The 25178-nt window shown below is 47.2% G+C and overlaps 2 protein-coding genes across 2 annotated transcripts in view; one reads left to right on the top strand and one right to left on the bottom strand.

Moving 5' to 3' along the window:
- ITPR3 (inositol 1,4,5-trisphosphate receptor type 3) overlaps window positions 1–3047 on the top strand; it is a gene marked incomplete at its 5' end in the record, with an annotated part of 66658 nt that extends 63611 nt beyond the window's left edge. Inside the window, 3 exons of the mRNA XM_082664675.1 lie at window positions 50–210; window positions 1334–1495; window positions 2080–3047. Of these exons, the coding sequence (XP_082520801.1) occupies window positions 50–210; window positions 1334–1495; window positions 2080–2148 (392 nt within the window). The 3' untranslated portion in view covers window positions 2149–3047. The remainder of the gene's footprint in view (window positions 1–49; window positions 211–1333; window positions 1496–2079) is intronic.
- An 853-nt stretch (window positions 3048–3900) lies between these two features.
- On the bottom strand, window positions 3901–25178 carry UQCC2 (ubiquinol-cytochrome c reductase complex assembly factor 2). Its single transcript, XM_082664337.1, has 4 exons — window positions 25014–25178; window positions 7794–7868; window positions 6850–6919; window positions 3901–4080 (listed from the first exon to the last, which is right to left on the bottom strand). The coding sequence occupies exons 1-4, from the start codon at window positions 25149–25151 to the stop codon at window positions 3953–3955; spliced, it is 411 nt and encodes a 136-aa protein (XP_082520463.1). The 5' UTR covers window positions 25152–25178; the 3' UTR covers window positions 3901–3952.

Genomic DNA, 25178 nt, shown 5'->3' with positions numbered 1-25178 from the left:
CGGGAGGCCGTGCCTGCTGTACCCTCACCCCCACCTCCTGCCTCCGCAGGTCTGGAGAGGGACAAGTTTGACAACAAGACGGTGTCATTTGAGGAGCACATCAAGTTCGAGCACAACATGTGGAACTACCTGTACTTCATTGTGCTGGTCCGTGTGAAGAATAAGACGGACTACACAGGGCCCGAGAGCTACGTGGCCCAGATGATCAAGGTGTGGGCCCGGGGAGGGGGGTGGTCAGGACAGCTGTGGACACTTGTTTAACAGGCAGCAGGGGCAAGGAACAGCTGGAGCCGACCTCGGCTACTCAGGAGCCCCTCCAGCTGCTGTGCTGCAGGGGTGCCTCCGGAAAAAAGCCCCCAGAGGACGCGCATGGCGTCCGGGGCCCGTGGGTGCCTGAGGCGAGGTGGCCCTGCTTGTGGCGGCTGCTCGGTGGCCCTTTTTGAAGGGCCTTTTCTAGCTGGGTGAGAGGGAGGGCAGCTTTCTGAAGCCTGGGTGGTCGCAGGCCAAGAGGGCGTCTGGATGAACTATAAACTGTCAAACTTAGGAGAAATCAACCGTCACTCCAATGCAGGAGCGAAGGGAGTGAAGGCAGTGAGTAATAAAGGTCTGGGCGCATTTAGGGTAAAGGATGCCATCAGTCCCATCAGATGTAGTGCATCTTAAGATTATTGCACATTAGAGAAAATGCAGCCTAAAAGGAAAGAAAGGTGTGGGGGGAGGTTCTATGCGTCTTTTGAGTCTGTATTTGGATTGGTCTTTGAGTGCAGGTGTTATCTGTTGATCTGAGAACTCAGAGCTTGCCACAAGGAACTAGAAAGCTGCTCGGTGTCCCCTTCCGCTCTGCCTCTGTCCCGGGAAACGTGGCTTTGCCTCACGTGTCAGATGCCAGCCACCCTCAGCAGAGCTCTGCTCCCTCAACGCACCATCTGTCTGACTGGCATCTTCCTGGGGTGTAGGGTGTGCTGTCGGGGCGGGAGGAAGGAAGGAAGGAAGGGAGGGAGGAGAGGCAGGGTCTGGGTGCAGAGGCCTGCCTTCCACCGCTCGCAGGGTGTTAGGAGAGTAAACAGGTGGTGTTGGTACCAGGGGGAGACTCGGGCTGTCTAACGGAGGTTGGCCTGTCTCTGCTGTGGCCTCCCCGCCCCCTCAGGGTCACTGCCAGCTCACTCTGGCCCCGGGGAGGACACAGGTCAATTCAGATTTTCCCGTGACACATCCCTGGGGAGTAATTTGGCCAAGGGTGTGGTAGCAGGCTCCCCCCACACAACTGCTTTTCTAAACAAGGCCTTCCTAGGCTGGACCCAAGCTCGCTCACCCCACTGGTGATGTTTTTCAGAACAAGAACCTGGACTGGTTCCCCCGGATGCGGGCCATGTCACTGGTGAGCAACGAGGGGGAGGGGGAGCAGAACGAGATCCGAATTCTTCAGGACAAGCTCAACTCCACCATGAAGCTGGTGTCCCACCTCACTGCCCAGCTCAACGAGCTCAAGGAGCAGGTGTGCCCCTAGCCCTGTTCTGGCAGCACACCGGCAGCCTCAGGGCCTGCCTCGTGGCGTGGGGGAGGGTGTTGGGGCCTTCACGCTCCCCCTGCCCCCTTTCCTGCTGGCTCCTGTTCTTGGGTCTGGGGTGGAAAACATGTTCCAAACACACTTCTCCCCTCTGTGGAAAGCTAGACGGGGTCGTGGCCCCTATCCTTGCGCCCCAGAAAGACAGGGCTGAGTGGAACCTCGTGCCGGTGTTGGGGCCTCCCTTGCTTTAGCGAGTCCCCCTCAGGCGTTGACTGGTGACGGCAGGGTAAGACCTCTTTCCGCTTCTCAAGAAAGATCCCCTCTTGCCCAGAGCATCCTCCGCTCCATCTGGCTGTGACTAAATGAAATCGGCAGCCCCTCTTTTAGGTGGGGTGCTTTCCCAGCTGCACCAAATCAGTGGTTTGTGACGCGCTGAGGACAAGAGTTTGGGGCTGACATCCCTGCTACACCCTGGGGGCGTCTTGGCCTGCCGCCAGGGCTGAACCGCAGCTGGGAGGGAGGGTGGGTTCTGGGCAGCCTGATCCAACCTGACGGCATCTGTTTAAATCTAGATGACGGAGCAGCGGAAACGCAGGCAACGCCTGGGCTTTGTGGATGTCCAGAACTGCATGAGCCGCTGAGTGGAGCCACGGAAGGCCCGTCAGGCCACATGCGACACTGGAGAGCTGAGAGTGGGAACACCGCCCCTCAAGGCCAGGTCCCCACCCAACCCCCAGCTCCACCTCTGCCAGATCCCGCCCCGGGCCAACATAGACTCTGAACAGCTTAGAGGGGAAACTAGAGCTGACAGTGCTGCCCAGACCAAGCTCATAAAAAAAAACTCAGAAACTCAGTGGGACTCGGCTTACCTTAATGCCTAAGTCCTCTTAAAGGACTATTGCTTTGTCCCTTATGACTGACGTGCCTTTGTATTCCTCCTGGTGGGTGATTAGGAGTGGCGTCTCCATTTTATTCCAAGCACTACATTTTGGTTACTGCCGCCTCTGGAGGGGCGCGGTGATGCTGTCGCTAGTGATTTTAGGGCTTTGTTATTTAACTTATTCACGGTGCCAGGCTCAGCCCTGGCCAGGGCCGTGCAGCCCCCCTGTGCCTCAGAACTGCCGTATACAGTGCGTAGACCTCAGTGTCCAAGTCCACGCCACCCCCTCCGCACAGCCCTGGCTGGACTGGTGACCACAGGCTTGGTCCTAAGACCTGCCTCCTCCCGCACCTCCTGGGCAAGAGTCACAAGCCCAGGTGACAGGGCTGGGGCGTGTTAACAGGGGCTGGTTTTGACTGCTTGTGTTTTCTCCTTTTGGTGTAATGTTTTACAAATCCTTTGGCCCGAGAACTAATACGTTAATTACCTTAAATAAATTAATAAATCTAGTCCGTTAGAAAGGGAGGCTGGCTCCCGTGCTCCTCAGGGGCTGGGGTGGGTGGTAACGTGGCGCTGGCGGAGGACAGAATACGAGCCCTGCCTGCTGGCCTAACCTTGGGCTCTTGGGAGATGCTGAATGCCATCCTGTCTTGCAGCGATTCCGGGACAGAACTGTACTACGGGATAACTGGTTTCTATCATAATCCTATGAATTTTATTTTATGCATTTCAAAACACAGTGAGGAGTCCAGGTAAAATGAGGTTAAGAACCCTTTCCACTTCTTCCCAACAAGGGGTGCTGTCGGCCCTGCCCTACCCCTTCTCTCAGCTCTGTTCTTGACAAGAAACCTGAAGTAGGGAATGTAAACATCTACTGGTAAGAGCTAAGGTCCCGTGGAGTAATAAGGTGACCCTGTGCGTGTCCCCGGCCAGGGGAGGGGGCCTGCCATGTGGCCTCCCACAGAACCCGCCCCGAGTGCTGAAGCCGACTCAAGCCGGGGCCCTGCCTGGCCTGTTGGTAGCTCTACTCTGCCCCTTAAGCCAACTTGGAACATGGCTTTTCTGCAAGGTCAGGGGCAGAGGACTGAGCTCTGGCCTTCTGAGTCAGTGGGGAGGAGGGCCAAGCAGGCTTTTCTCATCCCTCTGTCATACACCTCCTGCTGCTTTCTGTTTGCAACAGGACGCCTTCTTCAGTACTGAATGCTATTTTTGGCTCTCTCCCAGGAGCTCCTAAAACAAAAGAGAGCCTGTGAATCTTGCCAGGAGCCAGCCAGACCTCTGTTGGCAGGTGGGGCTCCTGTGGCCGTGCAGGAAGCACCTTGCCCAGAGGGCCCGTCACCATCCCTTCTCAGGCCCAGACGGAGACCCGCACTTCCTCTCCTGGAGGACATCCTAGCCTGACTGGTGGGCGGGCGGATGCTCAACTGGCGTCCCTCCTCAGGCCAGAGCTTTCTTTACAGCAACAAGGGCTTCCTTTCTTGTGAAGGCCAGATGAGATTCCCGAACTACAAGGAAAGGGAAATCAGGGCATTTTATTGATAATGGCAACGTCCACGACTTTACGCTTAGGTATGTGGGCGTGTTAAGGCCCGAGCCCAGGCCTTATGCTTCTCCTCGGGATCCCTGGGGGCAAACTTCTCCTGCAGTTTCTTCCACATGCCTTTATTCATCTCCTTAAACTCTTCCAAGGTATCTGCAAAAGGAGAAGACAACGAAAAAAGGCTGAAGTCTAAAATGATTACACAGGTTGGCCCCACAGGGCTTTCGCCACACAGGCATGTCTCGCTTTTCACAGTATGTTCCTAAGAAAGGGAAGTGTAGCCCCAACTTCTGATCAGCAAATCAGGCAGGGTAACAGACAAATAAATGCAAGTGTGGATGAGCACTTGTGTACCAGAGACCGTCCTTACAGTGGCCTCTGTTCACATCCAATTATCATTCACCATCTAAGCAGGGCCCTCTCCGCTCTGCTCCACGTGAGCAAAGAAAAGGCGCTGTAGCATCAGCTACACAACGCACAGGCCCAGAGGCTTATCTCAAAACTTCGCCTGAGCCACACAGACCTTACTGTCCATTTTACAGATGTGGAAACTTGAGGCAGAGTGAGGTTAAGGAACTTGAGCAGGCTACACGGCTAGGAAGTGGTGGAGCTGGGATTTGACCCCAGACACTTGGGTCCACCCCACGCTGTGGAGTTGAGCAGGCACCCGGGAGGGAGCTGGACCTGGGCCCCCATCCCTGCCCACCATTTCCACACTGGGTCCCCTCAAGCAATCAGTTAACTCTCTGAGCCTCGGGTTCCTCATCTGCAAAGTGGAGATCAAAACACCTGCCTCAAAAGTTGTGAGTCTTAAAGTAAATAATGGAGGTGACGTACCTGGCACCTGGCCCACACTCAAGAAAACGTAGCCATCTTCACAGGCGTGAAGGCAGCGGGAGCTGGTGGGAGCCAGTGGGGCCTCTGTTTAAAAACATACATCCACCCCTCCCCCCTCCCCCCTAAAGGCAGGGTTTCTCAGTGACATTTGGGGCCAGTGACATTTGGAGCCAGATAATTCTTTGTTGTGGGGCTGACCTGGCACTGCAGGAGCATCTTGGCCTCTACCCACTAGATGTCAGTAGCAAACTGCCCTTTCCCCCGCAAGCTGTGACAACTAAAGTGGTCTCCAGACATTGCCACAGGTCCCTGGGGGACAAAATCGCTCCCGGGTTGAGAACCACTGGTATAAAGTCTGTCCAGGGCTAAAGTTCTATGATACCTAATTTTACTTGTATTTTAAGTTTAGATTTTCACATTATTTAAATTTCATAGCCTGGATTTTCATCTCTTAATAAAACTTCTGGAGAAAAAGAATAGCTTTTCTGAATAAAAAGGTAACTTACATCATCTATTAACATTTATTGTCAGTGGGCTCTTGACTAAATTAGGACACGCACTGTACCCCGGCCAGCATTCCACCCTGGGACTTTTCCAGAAGTCCAGCTTCCTTCGTGGGGCACAAAACGGATGCCGAGGCCTCCTTCAGAGACTCCTGGGACCCCAAGCCAGGATGGACACACTCGGGACCTAGACTGCGGCCACATTTCTGACTTGCCAGGCCCTCAAATCCTCATGACAAACACTGCAAGGTGTCCTGCCCTGTCAGAGGAAACACTCAGTAAGCTTATTCCACAGAGTCACAACAAAAGTAAGAGGCTTGCTGTGAAAGCAAATTATCAGCTAATTTCCTAAGGCTGAACTCCCAGCCACGACAAGCTGCAGCACAGGCCAGTGGCGGGGAGTCGTACATCTCCCCCTCCTTGGCTATGGCCCGTTGTCTCCGAACTCAGACGTCCCGAAGTTAACCAAGAGGCAGAGGCTGAGCCTCTGGAACTTCTTTCCATTCTAATTTCAAGTTCAAACTTTGCTCAAACTCTTCGGGGTCCTCACAATGACACTGTGCATCGATGCTGGTAATTACATGAGCCCAGGGACATGGGGGTACCATTTGTTTATATATATGTGTATGTGGGTGTGTATACACACACACATACACACTTTAAAAAAAATTGCCAATAAAGTGATTCTGCCTGGCCAAAATATCTCTACCCCAGTTTTCCAGAGAGTAAATATAAAAATAGTATCAGTCAACATACAATAGCAGATGACACCACCAGGTTTTAATCTGTTGAGAAGGTTAAGAGTTTTCTGGAAGCCTAAATTCTCAAACCTTAGTTGCTGAAGGCTGCCAGAGGAATAGGAAAGAGAAATTTCTAGAGTACCAGGAGGCAATGTTTCAGGGCCGTGCCCTCCCAGAAAAGGTTAGCCTATTTTTATATGTGGTATCCTTGGCAATAAAGATAGTTAATTTTCCAGAACCTGCCTGTTTCAACCCAGGCTTCCCCTGCCACCACCCGCCACGTCCCCCTTCAGTGACAATGGAGATGGGGAAGTAAGGAGGGGCCGGGCTAGACAGGGTTTTTCCTTTCTTGTTAATCGGTCTATCAAGGACTCCAAACCATACCTAGTTAAACCCATATCTAACCCACAGACCACGTCCCCTGGGTCAGATAACTCTTAGGCGGATATCCCCATACACGTCTATTGAATGGCTTTTTGTTTTAATTAAAACCCTCATGTTTATTAAGCCCCCTTAGGGCCATAAAGATAAAATTATTTTCCTTCCATCCTGATTTCAACTACTTCCATTTGGCAAATACATATTCCCCTGTTCCCTGCTGCCCAGCCTTGAATTTAAAAGCTCTAAAGATGGATTTGCTTTTTTTAAATAATGCCTTTGACCTTCTCCATGTTCTGTGGCCAAAAAAGCATGAGCCCTGTAGCTTCAGAATTTCCTGTGGGCTATTCCACAAGACTTTCCATCAGGCAAAACTGTCTTATTAGACAATTCCCCTTGGCCGCTCAAACACAAAGACTCATTTGCAAACCAACCAGAAAGGGCAGCAGCTGTGCTTTCCATACCTGTGGACAGGATCAGTTTGTATTCTTCCAGGGACAGACCACTGAAGCTTGTGTCTCTGGGGCGAGGGTACTGGTCACACGGGGCAGAGGGGAAGAGAGAGGGAGGGGAGAGAAGATTAGTTCTGCAGCACAACCCGGGACTAGATGATCCTGGACAGAAGCCACGCTCTAACTGCAGTTCACAGGCCATGGGTGTCTGGAGGCCAGAAGGAGAAGCGCAACGCCACCTGGAGGCCAAACCAGTCCGGTCTGGAGAGGCGGCTCTGACGTGAACACGCACCTGAACCCTCTGGAAAATGCAGGCTGGGCCTCGGGAGCCCGGGTGGGGCCTATGATTCTGCATTTCTAACCAGCCCCCGGGTGGTGCCCATGCGGCTGCTCACAGACCACACTTTGAGCAGTGAGGATTTAGAAGAAATCCCCTCTTCATACAGACTAGGCATTTGGCTGTGTAAATCTGTGGTTACTGAGCACATTTCTCAAGCCTGGGGAAAAACACACTAAACGGAATTTGACAGCAATCATGTCAGGGCCGAGCAGAGGCCCAGCTTTGTCTGACAGGACTTTCCCAGTCACCCCATCTTTTTTTTTTTTTTTTTTTTTTTTAGTCACCCCATCTTTATCACCGGAGCGTGGGGAAGACCAGTTCCGTCAGAGGGGGTGGGAAAATATGTGTGAGATCCAAGAGTTGTCAGATACACCCGGAAGCATCCACTGGCATATAAAACACATGGCTTTTCTTCAAAATTAAAAACGGCTTTCATTTAGGTGACCTAAAAGCCTCTACCAGGTGCCTTAGTCGGCTTGGTTGAAATTACTGGTTACATTTGAAAGTAGCAAAACCACAATTCTTTACAGAACATCGTATAATCAGATTTCACTCACTCTTATTGGTCATCTCCAGTCGGAGGGCTGGGGACAACACAAAAGACTGGCCCACTCACCTTGTGTTTGTAGTAGTTTGCATGGAGCCGTGCTAAGCTCTCGTACATCTGATCACAGGCCTCAGGCTCTGAAACCTGAAAAACAAAACCTCCAAGAAAGTGAGCAAATGAGCCCTGCCCCCACACGGGTCTGTACCGTATGCCTCCAGGAAGGACAGGAAGCAGGCCTGCAGCTCAGAGCTGGCTTCTCTGACCACAGGTCCCACGGTCAGAAATCACCTTTTTGGAATAATGGCTCCACCTCAGCAGCTCCCCAACCTGCAGGAAAACTCAACTGGCAAACAAACATTTGCTGAACACCTGTGACTTGTGAACCAGCAAGCCACCGCGGTGGGAGGCACTGCGGTAAAAACACAACACTCCAGGAGTGCTAGGGGCAATGTGGGCCACAAGAAGTCAGAGGAGGTCAGCGGATCATGGAAGTGAGACTAAGCTGGTTTCTGAAGGATGCACAGGAGCTGGGGAGAGTGGAGGGGGCCTTCCTGGTGGGGGCGGTTGCATGAGCAGGGCAGAGGAGGCAGGGATGCTATCTATACCTATGCCTCACACCAGACCATCTGGCTGAGGGCCTGAACATGCAGGTAAAAGAGCCTGGGTGGGAGAAAAAGAAAGAGCTTTTTGAATTAAACCTTCAATATGAAATGTATTAAATAAAGATTCTTTTATGAAAGGAAAAAAAATCATCTGAGCTTTCATCTGTGGTAAGTGGGGAGCTGTTGAATTTTACAAGGAAAGAAACATGAAGAAAGTAGTATTTTAGGATGAAACAGGTGAACTGAGGAGAACCAAGAGGGAGAATCCAGTTAGGTCCTGTTAGGAAGCCTTGCAAATAGAAAGGGGAAAAGAAAGCAATACTCCGGATGGCCCTGCTGGAAGTTCCAGGGAACGCGGGCAACATGCAGATGAGAGGTGGGTTTTTCCCTCTCATACCTCTTAGAAAGTTTTCCCTTCCTTCTGCCTTTGCCACTATTTAGCTACAGTTCCTTATATTATTCTGCCAAGAATTCTGAAAGCTCCCCAGGATGAAACTTTCTCTTCAATGTTTTTTCCCAGAATTCAAATGATGGATTTTTCCAACTTAAATCCTTTCTGAAGAAGGCAGAGCATAAATAAATCAGCAGTTAAGCATTTTAATAGGCAGCTCCACTTCTGCCTCCGTGTGCATGTCAAATAAGGTCCCCACTTTACAGCAAACAAAAAAGACAATCCTGTCATTGAGTTCCACTCAATCCATCCCCAGGTTCAGGCCACCCATCATGAGAACGCCCAGGTAGCCACATCAGAAGAGAAAGGGTGATGGGCTGAGGAGGCAGCCAGTGTTTGCTGACTAATGATCAAAGGCATTATTTGAGTGCACTGGGGCTAAAGGCTGAAAAAGAAGAACGGATATTAACACATGAGTCTGACTCCCTATCGGGCGGCGCTTCCAAGGAAAGTCCAGCTGGAACAGAATTCTGCAGCATACACTTTGGGGGAAAGCGTTTTGAATGTTCTGTCTTCAGCAGGGCATGCAAAACTAAGAGCTAACCAGACGATAGACGAACAGAAGGCACAAGATGCAAAAGGAAAAAGAGGGTAACACCAGCCAAACTTTTAAAGAATATTATGTAGATTATCAAAGATAATTGTGCATTTCATCATTTGCTTGCCCTCTTCATACCTGTACAGATGTGTCTGCTTATAAATTTAAGAGAACCTACAGTGTGCCCAGCCCATGTAAGAGCAGGTGTGCATAGCTGTGGGGAGCTGTGGAGTCCAACTGCCTGCATTTGGATCTCATCCCTTACCAGCTAAGGGGTACTGGGCAAATCACTCCATCTCCCAATGCCCCCAACACTTAAAAAAAAATTTCCCACTTTTCCTTTATCCTTCTCTATATCTATATATACATAATATTTCAGTATGTTTCCTAAGAACGACATTCTCTCATATAACCACAGTTCCATGACCAAATTCAGGACATTTAACATTGATACAACACTTCTATCTGTTCCATTGTCCATATTCCAACTCTGTCAATTGTCTCAGTAAAACTCTTTATAGCAAAAAACAGTCCTTTAGGCCCAGGATCGCCTCCTGCACTACCTGTCACGTTTCTTTCTCCTTGCAGCCAGGACACCTCCTCGGCCTTTGTCTTCCCAGCATTGACATTTTTGAAACATACTGCCCAACTTAACTTTTCTTTTAAAAGAAAAGATAATAATTGTCCCTATTTCTGAGGGCGATGTGAGGATAAGTAAGGTAATGCCTGGACTGCTCTGAATTCAGGGCCAGGAACACTGATGAATGTGAGGGATTAGTCTTGGTTACTATTAGTAGTAAATAGTTATAGTAAACACAGGCCTTTACTGCACTAACTACAAGGCGAAAGAAGACTTCAGGACGATCCCGGTGACAGCGGAATGAGGGGTGCGTGGAGGGCCCCTGACACCATCAGCGGAGCCAATGAAGCCCTGCCAAGGGTCACGGCGAGGGTGGGCGGAAGTTACCAGTAGGACGTGGGGCTCTCCAGGCACAGGACCAGCTCATGCACACGCCCAGGGGACAGCAATTAGGACACATCAGCGGATCAGTGCTGCTGGTGTGACTGCCGGGTATGGCTGGAGGTGAAGTGATGAAGGGATGGAAAATCACCGAAGCTTCACTCTGTCCCTGACTGGACCTCCGGCCCTGAGCTTGATGGCTCTCAGTGGTCCCCAAGTGTTTCATGATCAGCTTGGTGGGGATCACGCACTGACCCTTGGTCTCTGCTGAGCGAGTGGCTGTCTGCAGCACCTGTCCTCCACCTGATGGCCGTGCAACCCGACCTTCCCCTCCCACCACCACCGACCACCCTCCCAACCCAGCTCTTAATTAAGAAAGGCATTCACAGCACTGCCTCTGCCCAGCGCCTCTCTCCCGGGCTCCCTCACTGCCGGCAGACCACCAACACATCGCGTCCTCACCAGACCCGCGCTCCCACCAGATCCTCACCTTCAGAGATGCTGCCAAAAGGAGTCCCCTCCTGCCTTTCCTCCAAATCTAACGGTGAGAGCTGGCCGGAGGGCTGCTCAGCCACCTCCGTCTGTACCCTCGGTGGGGCGAGCAGGGTGTCTCCTTCCTGCTCAGCTTTTCCCACCTCCGACAGAAAAGTAGGGCAGAGGGGAGGGACACAGAGAGAGAGGATGGGGTCACCGTACAGAGCATTACTCAAAAACCAAAGTGACCCTCTGTGTTCCCTGAACCTCTCAAAAGTCCTTCAGTATTAAAGAGACAGTCTCCCAGATACTTTCCATAAAGCCTGGAGCCTCAAAGAATAATCTGAGAAGCACCTATAAATAACAAATCACCAAAAAAGGACCTTGTCACCCAATTTCTCATCTGAGGTCAGAAGGTGTCTGTACGAGGCTGTAAAAGTAGCTCAGTGGAGGTGATGAGAGTTTGAGGTACGGCAACTTCAAGCCAAGTTATTACTGCCTAAGCAGAGATGGAGCCAAGGCCAGTTCTGGGTTCCTAGTCGCACCCAATCCAAGCTCAGCAATTACAAAATTGTCTTATTTACTACTTAAAAGTACATCAATAGAAATACTTGTCTAATTCCGGAAGCCTCACCACATACCTACATCCTACACTCTATTCACAGACTCCAGCGCAAACATCGCTGAATTTTGAAATACACAGTTTTCCCGATGAAGTGTACTGTGCACTTTTAGAAATATTCTTATATACAAGCTTTAAACTACCTGATTTTGCATTCACACCTAATGAGATTATGGACATTTTAGGACTAATAGCAAAGCTGGGTTTAAAAAAGGCAGCAGTGGGATATTATGAAAAATTCAGCTCTGCTCCCTAAATTTGAATAAAATAGATGTTCCAGTGACAAAGTGTCCTTTTCGGCTCTCTTTTGGCTCCTTTTGCATTTCCCCCGCTCAGTCGTCAGTAAATTTCTCTTTACCATATTAAACTTTTATACATACAAATCTACATCACTGCCGCAGGCACTGATTTTGATTTTCAAAATTGAATTTTGGGTGGTACAGTGGCCCCTATTCCAGTCACACAAAGGGATGCATAAGCACTTTTGGGAACGTGTTGCAAATTGCTTTGCTAATTAAGGTACAGCTGGATTCAGTCCAGAAGGATCTATGAGAAAAGGTTTTCATGACTTGGTAATGAACTTCTGAAATGAGTTCATTCCATTATGGGAGTCTATTCCCTTGAATTCAACTGAAAATCTATTTCTTGAGCATCTACTATGTAGAGAGCTCTGCTAGGCGGCTGTGAGGGGACATAAAGACCCAGCCTCGGCTCCAGAGAAGTTGGCAATCAAGCTGAGACAAGAAGATACACACACATTGAAAATAAAAAATGACCAGGACAGAGTGTAACTGAGTGCCAAGAGTTACAGGAGATCAGGAGCAGGAGCTAGTTACCAGGCCTGGCTCACATGGCAGGTGTGGTTCCCTTACAGGGCAGGTTTGCGTTTCACTGCAGTGACAGGTCACAGAGTGATGGGGAGTCAGAGTCTCTCACTTTGAGGAGTGTAGACTTCAGAGCTGGGCAGAATGGGGATCAGAGGAGGAACTGGGAGGAAGAGGCATGAAAAGGCAGGGGGACAAGGATGGTCCAGGCAGGCAGGGTCTTAAGCTGCGCCAAGGAGTGCTTCAAGGCCTGGGAAGCCACCAGATTCTTGACAAGTTCTGTGTCTGGGCTTTGGTCCACAGTGCACTAGGTTCTCAAAGGTTAAGAACCTGGGAGCAGAGATCAAGATGGCAGAATAGAAGGACGTGGAGCTCACGTCCTCCCACAAATACATGAAAGACACATCTACATGTTGAAAAATTCTCACAGAATACCCACTGAACACTGGCAGAAGATCTCATACAACCAAAGCTGCAAGAAAGATCACCACATAACCAGATAGGATGAAAGAAAAAAAAAAAAGCAGGAATCAGGACGGGACCTGTGCCCCGGGAGGGAGCTTTCAAAGGGGAAAGGTTCCTTTACCCTGGGAACCCCCTTCACGGACTGGGAGGTCCACTGGACAGATAGGGAGCCTCAGAGGAGAGCACAGCAGCCGGCCTGTGGCAGGCAGGACAGAGGGAGACCAGCACAGACAGTCCACGCTACCTTGCTGCACTTCCCAGCCCAAGACACATGCCTGCTGGTGCGCGGAGCGGCTGGGGGCTGGAACTCGGGCTTCAGAGGACTCACTCTGGCTGCGCAGAGACAGCCTGAAGTGCTTGGAGTGTGGTCCGGGGCGAGGCTGGGGGTGCTGTGTGCAGGATGGAGCCCAGGTCTACTGTCAACGTGCGTGTGAAGCGGGCGGGGCGTAACCCCACCACAGCGGCCTCATTCTCTGGGTGCTCACGGCAGGCACGGCTCCGCCATTATGAGCTCTGGGAGCACACAAGCGCCAGTGGGTTGCCAACACGCAGAGGTAGGGCTGAAATCTGAACCGATTCCTGGCGGGTGCGTGACTTCAGCAAATTCACGCCAGCGGCAGCGTCTACAGGACCTCTGAGCTGATTACTGGCACTCCCCCAGCTGAGGCAGGTCTAGGGCCAGCAAAAACAAACTTTGTGGGCGCGCACACGCAGAAGCACGGCTGATATCTGAGCTGATTACTGGTATTCCCACAGCAGAGGTGGGGCCGAAGGCAGTGTCAACAACAGTGTACTTTTTGAGCACGCACACCAGGTGACAGGAGATGTTACAGAGTGCATGTCCGGGCAGACAACTCCTGGGGAGGAATACACAGCAGCTCCTTTCCCAGTGGGAGCGCTCCTGTCCCACCTACCTCACACCACAGTTTAGGACCGGATCTGGGGGCTTCTACTTCAACAACTGGGGAGCAGACCCTGCCCCTGATAGGGCTGTGACAACCACAGAGCAAAGAGGAGGCCCTGTCCAACATCCAGTGCAGGCTCTGGTCCCCACAACAATCACACCCCCTACCAAGGGGAGAAGGGCCAGCACACCCTGAGGAAAGACATGGCAGGCATCCACACCAAAAACAGCCTTTGCACCAAAAATATTAGACTCACACAGGCTACACAGGGGTGTTTCCACGTAAAAACAGCCCTCCATGACCACAGTAGATAATGTTTCCCCTAAATTCATAGAGTTAGAGTAATATAAGTAAAATGAAAAAGCAGAGGAACCACTCCCAATTATAAGAACAAGAGAAATCCCCTAAAAAAACAAACAATGAAACAGACCTCTCCAGTCTACCAGACACTGAGTTCAAAAAGAAGGTAACAAAAATGCTGAAGGAGCTAAGAAAAGCCATCGACAGCAATGCAGATCACTGCAACTAAGAACTATAGAGGAGGCAATCAAAATCAGACAACTTAATTGCCGAGATGAAAACTGAGCTAAAGGCAATATATAGAAAACTAAATAATGCAAAATGAATTAGTGATTTGGAAGACAAAATAATGGAAATCACCCAATCAGAACGGCAGACAAAAAGACAAATGAAAAAAAAAAATGAAAGCAATATAAAAGACCTATGGGACACAAAGCGTGCCAATCTAGGCATAATAAGGATCCCAGAAGAAGAAAGAGAAAAGGGAATTGAAAATGTATTTAAAGAAATTATGGCTGAAAATTTCCCAAACCTAAAGAAGGAAACAAATATTGAGGTACAGGAAGCACAGAGGGTCCCAAACAAGATGAACCCAAGCAGACCTACACCAAGACGTATCATAATTAAAATGGCAAAAGTTAAAAAGAGAGGATTTTAAAGGCAGCAAGAGAAAAACAAAGAGTAAGTTACAAGGGAACCCCCATAAGGCTATCAGCTGATTTCTCTATAGAAACTTTGCAGGCCAGAAGGGAGTAGCAAGATATATTCAAAGTCCTGAAAGGGAGAAACCTGCAACCTATGATACTCTACCCAGCAAGATTATCATTTATAATAGAAGGAGAGATAATGAATTTCTCACACAAGCAAAAACTAAAAGAATACAGCAATACTAGACCTAACCTAAAAAGAATACTGAAAGGTCTTCTCTAAATAGAAAAGAAGAAAGAATCTATAGGAAAGGGAAAATCACAATAGGAAAAGCAAATATATGAAAGGATTGTAGATCACTTAAATAAACCAGAACATACATTAAAAAAAAAAAATCAAAAAAAATTTGTGGAAGCAATTATAACTACAATGAATGGCAAAAGGATAAACATGAAAATGTAAAATAGGACATCAGAATCAAATTGTTCTTACTTGGGAGAGGGGAGTAAGAAAATGTAGATTTTTTGGAATGTGTTTAAGCTTATATGACTACCAGTCTAAAGCAAGCAGATACAGTAATGGGTTAACATACTTGAAAACCAGGGAAACCACAGATCAAAAACATACAACAGATTCACAAAAAACAAAAAGAAGAGAACTCAAGTGTAATACAAATGAAAACCATCAAACCACAAAAGGGAAAACAGAAAGAAAGGAACAAAGAAGAAATACAAAATCAACTGGAAAACCAGATTTAAAATGGCAATAAATACATACCCGTCAATAATTACCTTAAATGTCAATGGACTATATGCTCTGACCAAAAGACATAGAATGGCAGATTGGATAATAAAACAAGAGCCTACAACACGCTGCCTACAAAAGACCCACTTTTGGGCGAAGGACACCCACAGACTGAAAATGAGGGGATGGAAAAAGATATTTCACGCAAACACAAATCACAAGAAGTGGGGGGGTCACAATATCATATCAGACAAAATAGACTTTAAAACAAAGGCCATAGGGACTTCCCTGGTGGCACAGTGGTTAAGAATCCACCTGCCAATGCGGAGGACATGGGTTTGAACCCTGGTCCAGGAAGATCTCACATGCCATGGATCAACTAAGCCCATGAGCCGCAACTACTGAGCCTGCACTCTAGAGCTCAAGAGCCACAACTACTGAGCCTGTGTGCCACAACTACTGAAGCCAGCATGCCCAGAGCCATGCTACGCAACAAGAGAATCCACCGCAATGAGAAGCCCGCACACCACAATGAAGAGTAGTTCCTGCTTGCTGCAACTAGAGAAAGCCCGCGTGCAGCAACGAAGACCCAACGCAGCCAAAAATAAATAAATAAATAAATTTATTTAAAAGAAAAACAAAACCCAAAACAAAGGCCATAAATAAAGAGAGATGCTATATAATGACAAAACAATTGATGCAAGAAGAGGATATTACACTCATTAACATGTATGAACCCAATATATGCTTTAGGAGCCCCTAAATACATAAAACAAATACTAACAGACATAAAGGGAGAAATTGATGGGAATAAAATAAAAGTAGGAGATTTTAACACCCCACTGACATCAACAGACAGATCTTCCAAACAGAAAATCAATAAGGCAACAGAGATCCTAAATGACACAAGAGAACAGTTAGACTTAATTTGGTATTTTCAGGACACTACATCCAAAAAAACCAGAATACACATTCTTTTCAAGTGCACATAGCACATTTTCTAGGGTAGACGACATATTAGGACACAAAACAAGCCTTGATAAATTTAAGAGGACAGAAATTATTTCAAGCATCTTTTCTGACCATAATGGCATGAAACTAGAAGTCAACCACAGAAAGAGAAATGAGAAAAAAAACCGATTACACAGATACTAAACAAGTTATTAAAAAACCAATTGGTCAATGACGAATTCAAAGAGGAAATTAAAAAATACCTTGAGACAAATGACAATGAAAATACAACCATATAAAATCTATGGGATGCAGCAAAAAGCATTTCTTAGAGGGAAGTTCATAGCAATACAGACCTTCCTCAAAAAAACAAGAAAAATCTCAAATAAACAACCCAACCTACCACTTAAAACAATTAGAAAAAGAAGAACAAACAAAACCTAAAGTCAGCAGAAGGAAGGAAATAATAAAGATTAGAGAGGAAATAAATAAGATAGAGATTTAAAAAAAAAAGAAAAAAATCAATAAAACCAAGAGCTGGTTCTTTGAAAGAAAAAAATCAACAAACCTCTGGCTAGGCTCACCAAGAAGAAAAAAGAGGGGACCCAAATAAACTAAGTAAGAAATGAAAGAGGAGAAATAACAACTGATACCACAGAAATACAAGAAGCCATAAGAGAATACTATGAACAATTATATGCCGACAAACTGGACAACCCAGAAGAAATGGACAAGTTTCTAGAAACATACATCCCACCAAAATTGAATCAAGAAGAAATAGATAATCTGGGGGTTTTCTGGCCACGCTGCATGGCTCACGGGATCTTAGATCCCTGACCAGGGATCGAACCCAGGCCATGGCAGTGAAAGTGCCAAGTCCTAACCACTGGACCGCCAGGGAATTGCCAAGAAGAAATAGATAATTTGAACAGACTGATCACTAGAAGTGAATCTGTAATAAAAAAAAAAACTCCCTGCAAACAAAAGTCCAGGACCAGATGGCTTCACTAGGGAATTCTACCAAACATACAAAGAACTTAAACTGATCCTTCTCAAACTCTTCTTCAAAAGACTGAAGAGAAGGGAACACTCCTAAAGTCATGTTATGAAGCCACCATCACCCTGATACCAAAACCAGACAAAGACACCACCAAAAAAGAAAATCACAGGCCAATATCTTTGATTGATATAGATGTAAAAATTCTCAATAAAATACTAGCAAACCAAATCCAACAACATATAAAAAGGATCATACACCATGATCAGGTTAGATTCATCCCAAGTTAACAAGGATGGCTCAACATATGCAAATCAATCAGTATGACACACCACATAAACAAAGGAAAAGACAAAAACCACATGATCGTCTCAACAGATGCAGAAAAAGCATTTGATAAAATTCAACATCCATTCATGATTAAAAACTCTCACCAAAGTGGGTACAGAGGAAACATATCTCAACATAATCAATGGTCTTTTTGACAAAACCACAGCCAGCGTAATACTCAACAGTGAAAAACTGAAAGCCTTCCCACTAAAATCTGGCATGAAACAAGGATGCCTACTCTTACCACTTCTATTCAGCATAATATTGGAAGTCCTAGTCACAGCAATCAGACAAGAAAAAGAAATAAAAGGTATCCAAATTAGAAGGGAAGAGGTAAAAATTGTCATTATATGCAGATGACATGATACTCTATACAGAAAACCCTAAACACTCAACACAAAAACATTTAAAGCAGATAAATGAATTCAGCAAGGTAGCAGGATACAATATTAACATAAAGAAATCAGTTGCATTTCTCTATATCAGAAAGAGAAAGTTAAAAAAATCCCTATTAAAATCACATCAAAATATATATATATAAAATAAAACCACCCAGGAATAAACCTGACCAAGGAGGTAAAAGACTTATATGCTGAGAACTATAAAACACTGATATAGGAAACTGAAGATGATTCAAAGAAATGGAAAGATATCCCATGCTCTTGCATTGGAAGAATTAAAACTGTTAAATTGGCCATATTATCCAAAGCAATCTACAGATTTAATGTGATCCCTATCAAATTAACCATGACATTTTTCACAGAACTAGAATAAATAATCCTAAAATTTATATGGAACCACAAAAGACCCAGAATTCCAAAGCAATGCTGGGGAAAAGGAACAAAGCTGGAGGCATAACCCTCCCTGACTTCAGACAATACTACAAAGCTACAGTAAACAAAATAGCATGGTACTGGCACAAAAACAGACATACAGATCAATGAAACAGAATAGAGAGCCCAGAAATAAGTCCACACACCTACAGTCAATTATTCTTTGACAAAGGTGGAAGAATATACAATGGAGAAAAGACATTCTCTTCAGCAAGTGGTGTTGGGAAAGCTGGAGATCCTCATGTAAATCAATGAAGTTAGAACACTCCCCACAACATACACAAAAATAAACTCAAAATGGCTTAAAGACTTAAATATAAGACATGACACTATAAACTCCTAGAAGAGAGAACACAGGCAAAACATTCTGACATAAATCATACAAATGTTTTCTTAGGTCAGTCTCCCAAGGCAAAAGAAATGAAAGAAAAAATAAACAAATGGGACCTAATCAAACTTAAAAGCTTTTGCACAGCAAAGGAAACCATAAACAAAACAAAAAGACAACCTATGGACTGGGAGAAAATATTTGCAAACATTGCAACTGACAAGGGCTTAATTTCCAAAATATACAAACAGCTCATACACCTCAACAACAAAACCAACAACCCAATCGAAAAATGGGCAGAAGACCTAAATAGACATTTCTCCAAAGAAGAAATACAGATGGCCAATAGGCACATGAAAAGATGCTCAACATCACTAATTATTAGAGAAATGCAAATCGAAACTACAACGAGGTGTCACCTCACACCAGTCAGAATGGCCATCATCAAAAAGTCTACAAATAGGGCTTCCCTGGTGGCGCAGTGGTTGAGAGTCCGCCTGCCGATGCAGGGGACACGGATTCGTGCCCCGGTCCAGGAAGATCCCACATGCCACGGAGGGGCTGGGCCCGTGAGCCATGGCCACTGAGCCTGCGTGTCCGGAGCCTGTGCTCCGCAACGGGAGAGGCCACAGCAGTGAGAGGCCCGCGTACCGCAAAAAAAAAAAAAAAAAAAAAAAAAAGTCTACAAATAACAAATGCTGGAGAGTGTGTGGAGAAAAGGGAACCTTCCTACTCTGCTGGTGGGAATGTAAATTGGTACAGCCACTATGGAGAACAGTAGGAAGGTTCCTTAAAATACTAAAAATAGAATTGCCGTATGATCAAGCAATCCCACTCCAGGGCATATATCTGGAAAAGACTAGAACTCTAATTAGAAAAGATACATGCACCCCAATGTTCATAGCAGCACTATTTACAATAGCCAAGACATGGAAGCAACCTAAATGCCTGTCGACAGATGAATGGATAAAGAAGATGTGGTACATAGATACAATGGGATGTTACTCAGCCATAAAAAAAGAATGAAGTAATGCCATTTGCAGCAACATGGATAGACTTGGAGATTATCATACTAAGTGAAATAAATCAGAGAAAGACAAATATCATATAACTTATTTGTGGAATCTAAAAAATGATACAAATGAACTTATTTACAAAACAGAAACAGACTCACCTACATAGAAAACAATCTTATGGTTACCAAAGGGGAGGCAGGGGAGGGATAAATTAGGAATTTGGGATTAACAGATACACATTAATATATATAAAATAAACAACAAGGACCTACTGTATAGCACAGGGAACTATATTCATTATTTTATAATAACTTATAATGGAAAAGAATCTGAAAAAGAACATATATATAGTATATACATATATAGTTTATATATAGTATAAAGGGGGTAACAGGTAACATCTTACAGAAAAATCTGAATGAACTTTTTGGCCAACCCAATATAACTGAATCGCTTTGTTGTACACCTGAAACTAACACAACACTATAAATCAAATATACTTAAAAAAAAAAAAAGAACCATTTACATTATGACCAATTTGGGAGGCAATGAGAAGAAGCCCTCATTGGGGCTGGGGCACACGCTGGAGTGTGGTGAGGCGGCGGGACACAGGCTGGATTAGACAACAGTGAAGGCCTCACAAAGCTGCATTACTCCAGAAGGCAACAGGCAGACCCAAAGATCTCTAAGTGGTAACCCACTGAAAGTGGTGGATAATCTAGCCCTCCAGGAGGAGCACCTACATCTCTAAACATGCCTAGAAAACTGCCATGCCTTGGTCTAAACACTACCTTAACTCCCTCCAGCTCCATCCGGAACTGGGGGAGAAAAAGAGATGGAGATGCCTGCATTCCCTCTCTGACATGATTCTCCTCACAATGGCTGTTTTGCAGTGGGCTCAATATTACAACTAAAAATCACATAATCTGGGCTTCCCTGGTGGCGCAGTGGTTAAGAGTCCGCCTGCAAACGCAGGGGACACAGGTTCGTGCCCCGGTCCGGGAAGATCCGACATGCCGTAGTGTGCCTGGGTCCGTGAGCCATGGCCGCTGGGCCTGCGTGTCCGGAGCCTGTGCTCCACAACAGGAGAGGCCACAACAGTGACAGGACCACTTACCGAAAAAAAAAAAATCACATAATCTGTTCTCAGGCCCTTCCTCAATAACTGGACTTCAGAGGACCCACACACGGGGGTGGGTAACGCTGGATGGCATCACCACTGCCAACACACACAGGTCTACACCCCGCCACACTGAGCCACAGACCAGGCCCCGACTGGATGACTGAGAAAACAGAATCACAGAAAACCTTTGAATTCCCCTCTGAGGAGTTGGACGTATCACGTACATTACTGCCAATCCAAGACAAAGTTCAACTCCTTTCAAACGGGGCCGATATTATTTCAACCTGGGTATTTAATACAAGAACTCCCTGGTGGGCGAGCCCCTTCCTGGGTGGCTCCTCAGAGCTGTGCCCTGTGCTGGATAAGTGGGTGCTGCCACGGACCTTTTAGGAAGCTGCCTGTGCATCTAATGAACTCATTAGAAGAGTTTGCACCTTCCCCTGTACTTAAGTCAACAATTACTGTTGTTTTGCCACCTTCCTCCGTGTTGTGATTCTTTTATTAAGCTCTTGGGGCTGCAGGGAACATGCGTTCTCTTAGGGAAACTGAACTGAAAGGAGGCAAAATCCATAAACATTAGCTTTAAAAAACTGCACAATAGGATAGAGGGTGTAAGAGGTGTTTAGTGTGTTTCTGCTTCCCACCTCCTTCTTGGTGGGTTTAGGTGGACTGTGAGACTCCCCAAAGGGCAATCTGTGGTGGAATAAATGGAGGCAGTTATTTTTGTACCCTGGTTTCAAGTCTGAATGATTAATTTGCTTTCTAGTGGTTCTGGCTTTTCTGTGCTGGTGTCCCACCTGAGGACCATCTTTCTCCCCATCCACACTGGGTAGGTAGGGGCTGGGCCAAAGAAAAGCAGGTGGGTAAACAGAAGGATGTTTAATTCTTTGCCAAAACTGTCCATGGTCCAAAGAGGTCTTGAGCAGGAAGTGAGGGGAAGGGAGGGCTTGAAGTTCACGGAACAAGAGGCCTTTCTAACAAGAAGAAATAACTTGGGAGGAATGGGAGCTGAGGATAGTTCAGGCACAAAGAAGACAACGCTCACTTGTCTTGCCATTTAACTCCTGGGGAACCCCGAATAAGTTGTTTTTCTTTTCAGATTTTGTTTCTTCACCTGTAAAATGGGAACAGCGATGGTGACCTCAACTCAGCTGCACTAAGGAATAGACTAAATGAGACCATGCATGCAAGTGTGTCATGCACGCGTTCAGCGTTATTGTTCAGATGCAGGAAGCCACAAGGCTGAGAGCAGGACTGCCTGCTCCTCTCCTCTACAGGAACAAACACGCAGCGGAGGAGAGCTGCCTCCCCCTCTAGTCCTGTCTTTCTGGCACATGGCATAACCGAGGGGGAGCTCCGCATCGATCAGTTGACTGGGTCGAGTGCCTGCCCCTGGCTGCCAGCTTTCTCAAGTTCTTTATAAATGATCCGGGGGTGTCAGTGGGAGTGACTCACAGCACTGTTCTCAATTCCAGCAAGGGACTGCTCCTTCTAAAAATTACCACCAAGATTTACTAAGCCCAGGTGCATTCTTGGACGACATCAGGATGAGGTACCACAACAGTGGTCCTGAGTCATGTGCCTGCTGCCATCATGAGGCACTGGTTCACTCTACCAGGGATGCACTCATGAGCTGCTCTGGAACCATCAACCGAGCCATGACTTGCATCTGCAGCCATGACTCAAATTCGTGTGGGCCTTCTACTCATCAGAACTATCTGCCTAGGTGACGACAAAAGATGACAACTGCAAAAGAGAAAGCTCTACCCTCCTTTTCTGGCTCCTCTTACACTAACAGTCAAGCAGGTGAATGTCATACTCTCACCTCCCCAGGGATCTAGCCTCTGTCAGCTTCTCTGCTGGCTGGTTTCACCATTCGAATTTCATTAAAGCAAGTCACGTGTCTGTCCAACTGTAGGCTCCTTGGTGATAAGGACCAGGTTATGTCCCTCTTCTGTAGTTCCTGCAGTTCCCCACACAGAGTAAGCTCACAAATTAATTCTCACCACTCAGGGCACAGACATATTCCCTTCTCACTCTTCACTACTTCTCTCCATCTAGTTCTGCTACATCTGCAACTATATTCAAATGATTTTTGTCTCATGAGCCATAACCAATCATTTATTTACCCATTCATTCAGACATTTACCGAGTGTCTTTTATGTGCCAGGAACTATGCTAGACACTGTGGGGAGAAAGATAAAAATAGCACCGTCTCTATTCTCAGGAAGCTCACACTGAAAATGTGAAGGGAGCATAGCCCTAGAAAGTCTATGGGCTATGGGATTTGCAGAGTTGGGACTATGACTCTACGGGCCAGTGAAGACCACTGTAAGAAGTGTGAAGGCCCTCAGTGTTGTGTGGCACCCCAAACCCCCCCCAACAAAGTCCATGCCCACCACCCAGTCAGCACTTGGTTTCAATGATGCCACTGGGCATGTTGTCCTTGCTCCATTAGGTGGGCTGCTTTGGGTCTGGGTTGGGCTAAGTTGCCAAAAAGCCATGTTCCTGCTTTGACAGGTTGTGGCCAAATTTCGCAAAAGTCATTTCTTCAGGCTGTGTGTGTATGTGTCACATCTCACGTGTCTGACCTCTTGCCTGAGCCCCAGGCTCAAATATCCCACTGTCTACTTTGACATTTCCACTTGGAAGTAAATCCACTTTGCATCTCAAGTTTAACATGTCTTAACACCAAACTAAAGCTGTTCTTCCCACACCCCACCTGTTCCTCATCTCGTCTTCCCCATCTCAGTAAACTGCACCACCTTGCACCGAGTTGCTCAGGCCAAAACAATCTAGGTGTTATCCTTGGTTCCTCTTTCCCTTTATCCTATATCCAATACGTCAGCAAGTCCTGTTGATGCAACCTTCACACTGCAACCCCAAAGTGGCCACTTCCATCTCCTGTGCTGCCATCTTCATCCAAGCCACCACCATTTCCTGCCTGGGCTACCAGAGTGACTGTTTCTATTCTTGCCTCCCTATAATCCATTCACTGGTACAGCCAGAGTGATCTTTAAAAAAAACAGTAAACTAGGTCACATCAGCCCCCTGACTAAACCTCCCCAGAGGCTTCTCACTGGTCTTATGATAAAATCCAACCCCTAACCAGAGCCTGCCTATAAAACCCTACCGTGCCTGACTCCTGTCCTCCTCTGACTCAACTCTTAGAAAACGGCATTTCACTCACTACCCTTCAGCCACTTGGGTTTTCTTTCTGCTTCCTGCCTCAGGACCATTGCACTGCCTGAAAGAACACCAAGTGTTCATTGTTGGCTCATCGTCTTCCCTTAGGTCTCATCTATGTGTCACCTCCTCAGTAAGCCTTTATCTATCATAACTAATATTACCCTTTTACCATGCTACTCTATTTCGTATCCATCATAGTACTTCTCTGCACTGCCCTATGTGTGTCTACTTGCTTACTGTGTCCTGAACTAGGATGTAAACTTAGATTTCATGTGGGCAGGACCTCATCTAATTAACTACTGTCTCCCCAGCAACTGGAAGTTCCTGGCACATGGTGAGTGTTCCATAAGTTTGTGCTGTATGAATGAACAAATCCCAGAAGTGCAGCACCAACCTGGAGGACAGCAAGAACACAGGTCTACTACTCACACACATGGGCACGGGGTGAGGACTCAAACCTGCCGCACGGCCTTACAAGGGCCCAGGAAGCACATCAAGGCTTAGCGGGGACCCTGCATAGGTCCTTGGGCATCAGCTCAATCACTGCACACACTTCGAGGTAATGGCATCGTGTCAGGGGAGCAATAAGCCTATGACTGTCACCACCTAGGACTGGTGTTGTGGGACTCAACCCTGGCTGCACCCTGAATCATCGAGAGCTTTTAAAAACACTGAGGGCAAGGCCTCACCCCCAGAGATTCTGATTCAATAAGGTCGTATGGTCCCAGGTATCTAGATTTTTAAAAAGCTCCTCAGGAACCTCCAACGCGCAGCCAGGTGAAAGTACTGAGTAGAGGATAGGATCGCCGCTCTCCGCAGTTGCCCCGGGCGTTAAGAGGGTCCCCGGGTACGCGCGGCCAGGGAGGAAAGGCGCGCGCAAGCGCGGGGCCCCGCCGCCAGCCCGCTCGTGGGCCCCGCCCTGCCTCCTCCTTTCCTCCCCTCGCCCCAACCGCCTCCCCGCCGCAGGCGGACCCCACAGTCTGGTCACCTGGGTGTTCTCTCCCTCCCGAAAGGCCTGCGCTACCCGCTGCCGCAGATAAGCGCCCAAGTCCCGGCCTCTTTTGGTCTCGTCCACTGGCCATTCCTCACAGAGTCTAAGAAAACGCCTGTAGCGGCTAGCCGCCATTTTGGGCCCTGCTTGTCTCCACCCCTG

Source organism: Grampus griseus, assembly GCF_964374135.1.
Source record: "Grampus griseus genome assembly, chromosome: 10".
Taxonomy (NCBI): Eukaryota; Metazoa; Chordata; class Mammalia; order Artiodactyla; family Delphinidae; genus Grampus; species Grampus griseus.
Note: the sequence above shows the minus strand (reverse complement) of the source record. Positions and strands in the feature narration are given on the sequence as shown.